This window comes from Fukomys damarensis, unplaced genomic scaffold (genome assembly GCF_012274545.1).
Source record: "Fukomys damarensis isolate Sample0158 unplaced genomic scaffold, DMR_v1.0_HiC HiC_scaffold_33, whole genome shotgun sequence".
Lineage (NCBI taxonomy): Eukaryota > Metazoa > Chordata > Mammalia > Rodentia > Bathyergidae > Fukomys > Fukomys damarensis.
This window is the reverse complement of record NW_022900945.1, coordinates 46,563,794-46,566,675: the sequence shown is the minus strand read 5'-3', so window position 1 is coordinate 46,566,675 and position 2,882 is coordinate 46,563,794. Positions and strand designations below refer to the sequence as shown.

At 50.8% G+C, this 2,882-nt stretch overlaps 1 protein-coding gene across 3 annotated transcripts in view; it reads right to left on the bottom strand.

Moving 5' to 3' along the window:
- Positions 1 to 1,272: 1,272 nt before the first annotated feature.
- Positions 1,273 to 2,882, bottom strand: part of Mab21l3 (mab-21 like 3) — a 21,665-nt gene continuing 20,055 nt past the window's right edge. For all 3 annotated transcript variants that reach the window (XM_010631204.3, XM_010631203.3, XM_010631205.3), the window contains one exon: positions 1,273 to 2,462. In XM_010631204.3, the coding sequence (XP_010629506.1) occupies positions 2,229 to 2,462 (234 nt within the window). In that variant the 3' untranslated portion in view covers positions 1,273 to 2,228. The remainder of the gene's footprint in view (positions 2,463 to 2,882) is intronic.

Sequence of the window (2,882 nt, the reverse complement as noted above, 5' to 3'; positions counted from 1 at the left end):
AGGATATTTACTTATATGTTCATGAAGGGGATTGTCCAATAGTTTTCTTCTGTTTGTTGAGTCTGTCTCGTTTTGGTATCAGGGCAATGCTGGCTTCCAGGAATGAGTTTGGCAGTTTCCCTTCCCTTTCAATTTCATGAAAGAGCTTGAGGAGTATTAGTGTTAGCTCTTCCCTGAAGTTCTGGTAGAATTGTGCAATGAAACCATCAGGTCCTGGGCTCTTCTTAGTCTGTAAATTTAAATTTCTGCCTCTAGTTTGTTGCTTGTGATTGGTCTAATCAGTTTGTATACCTTCTTGGTTCAATTTTGGTAATTCATATGTGTTTAGGAGTTTATTTCTTCCAGATTCTCTAACTTATTGTGATATAAGATTTTGAAATAGCATCCTATAATCCTCTGGGTTTCAGTGGTGTTGCTTGTGATCTCCCTGTTCTCATGTCTAATTGCACTGATATGGGGTATCTTTTTCTTCTTCTTTTAGTAAAATTGGCTAAGGATGTATTCTTTCAGAGAACCAACTCTTTGATTCATTGATCTTTTGTATTTATTTTTTTAGTTTCAATTTCATTAATTTCCACTCTGATCTTTGTAATTTCTATTTTACTAGTTTTGGATTTGGATTATTGTTTCCCTAGGGCCTTTAGCTGCATCATTGGGTTAGTTATTTGGGACTGGTCTATTCTTTTAATTAGTGCATTCACAGCTACAAACTTCCTTCTCAGGAATGCTTTTGTTATGCCCCACTAGTTGTGTTCCCATTGTCATTTGATTCTACAAACTTAAAATTTCTCCCTTGATTTTTTTCTGTGACCTATTGATTATTCAATAGTATTTAATCTCTATGTGTTTTTATTTTTATAGAAAATCAGTATTTTATGCTTTTAGAAATTTCACTTTGTTCCAGATGTGTGTGTGTGCGTGTATGTGTGTGTGTTTGCTTAAAAGTATTAAGGTAACCTCTTTAGTTGAGAAGCATGAAGTGGCAGAAGAAACCACCAATCCCACCAACCACCCCTGATTGCAGCGGGGTGGTGCTGCTCAGGATTCATTGCTATGAGGTCCTCAGTGCTCCTGAGGTGGGTGGGCACCTGAGTTTCCAGGGTCCCTGACTAGCGGTGAGGCCCCAGACCTGATGCAGTCACCTATGCGTCAGCTCACTGTGCCCCTCCGCTTTGGGAGAGGCCAAGTGTCACGACTTTGATTTTAGAACACACTTCTGCTTCCTCACTAGCTTTGCCTGGCCAGGGCACCTGACTCATTGATCCCCCAAAGCTGAGCTTGGTCACCTTTCCTTCCACTTCCGCTGTTTCTATTTTGCCTCTTCAAGGGGTCCTTGCGGGACTCTACTTGAACATTCTACTTATCTCCTTCAGCACACTTGCTTCATCTGCCATAACTGCGTTTATCATACCCTCACCATTAAGTGTCACCCCATTCGTCAAATCGCCCTGCTGGATTCCCAGCGCCTACGGAGCATTTATTTATCAACACATGAGGGAACAAACGACCACAGAAATGTACTGAGAGGTGAATGGCACCACTGGCAATCCATGCAAGTCCAAAATAGGAAGCTCACTCCATAGGCAGAAGGAAGTCCCGTCTGTGACCCACAGAGAGGGCTGGAGCCGGAAGCAGCCAGGGCTGCACTCCCACCGTGGACTCACACGGAGTCGCATCGGTCCCCTCCCTCCACACGGAGCAACAGCAGGAATCACAGATCACGGAACCACTGCTTCTGCTCAGGAGAGCCCTGGGAAAGGCAGGTGGCACAAGCCTGGTTCATCAGGGGCCACCATGCCATCTGGGCGCGGTTCTAGCCCAGCAGCTGCAAGCACCAGGCTTCCTGTTGCTCCCAGTCCTCCTCTTGCAGAGGCTCCCACCCGGCTCTGAGGAGCGCATATCAACACCCCTACTTTGCAAGAGGAAAGACAGGGAAGGACGTGACTGGCTTTCCAGAGTCTCTGCCTCCATTTCCTCAACAGACTTGCAGAGCCGGCGCGGAGCCAGAGAAACGAACCTCAGCACCATGGTGTTCGCGAGGAATCGGTGGCTAGGGAAGCTGGACAGAGCAGGCCGGAGGTAGTGAGGGTGGAACACCTGCTGGGCTCCGGGAGCTGACTGAGGAGCCCCTGTGCGGCACGCTGTGCCTCTGCCGGGCAGGACACCGAGAGGAGAGGACCCACCCCGGGGAACAAGGCCGAGTCCGAATGAAACGCTCAGGGACTCGCTCAGGGCAGGCTGATCTGGGGGCTCTTCAGGAAGAAGGCCAGCTTTTGGGCCAGGGCGTCCAGGTCGCCCGAGCTGGCGGAATGAAGCAGGTTGCTCCTGGGGGCGAAGTAGTGCTTGAGGAAGCGCTGGCTCACGCACTTGTGCAGCTTGCGCACCAGGCGCCGGAGGGCGCTCTCCAAGTCCTGCCAGTCCTTCCGGTGGGGATACTTCTCACAGGTCCAGAACAGCACCATCTGGGGAGGAAGCAGGGGCCGTCAGACCTCACTCGGCTGGCCAGGAGAGGAGCGGAGTTTGCCCGGCCTTAGAAGGAGGGGAAAGGCGGCGCCCAGGGAAACTGGATCCACCTGGGACTCCGGATCCCAGCCTGGAGGGCGCTCTCACTCTTGCCCAGCCGGTCTCCTACGCCTCCTCATTACCGTGCTCTCCCTGTCCTCCGACATTTCCAGGGATCGCACGCTCTTTAAATTACAAACCCCACTCCAGGCAGATGCTTCCGCCTCCTTCTCTACAGTCACTCAGACGTCCTCATCTCCCCAAACCAGACAGTTCTGCCACACGCGCATCCGCCTCCCTTGCCTTCCCAGGACTCCAGGCCCTGCTTCCCAGGAACTGCAGGGCTAACCGCCCTCTACCCTCCGTGACCCTCCCGCCCG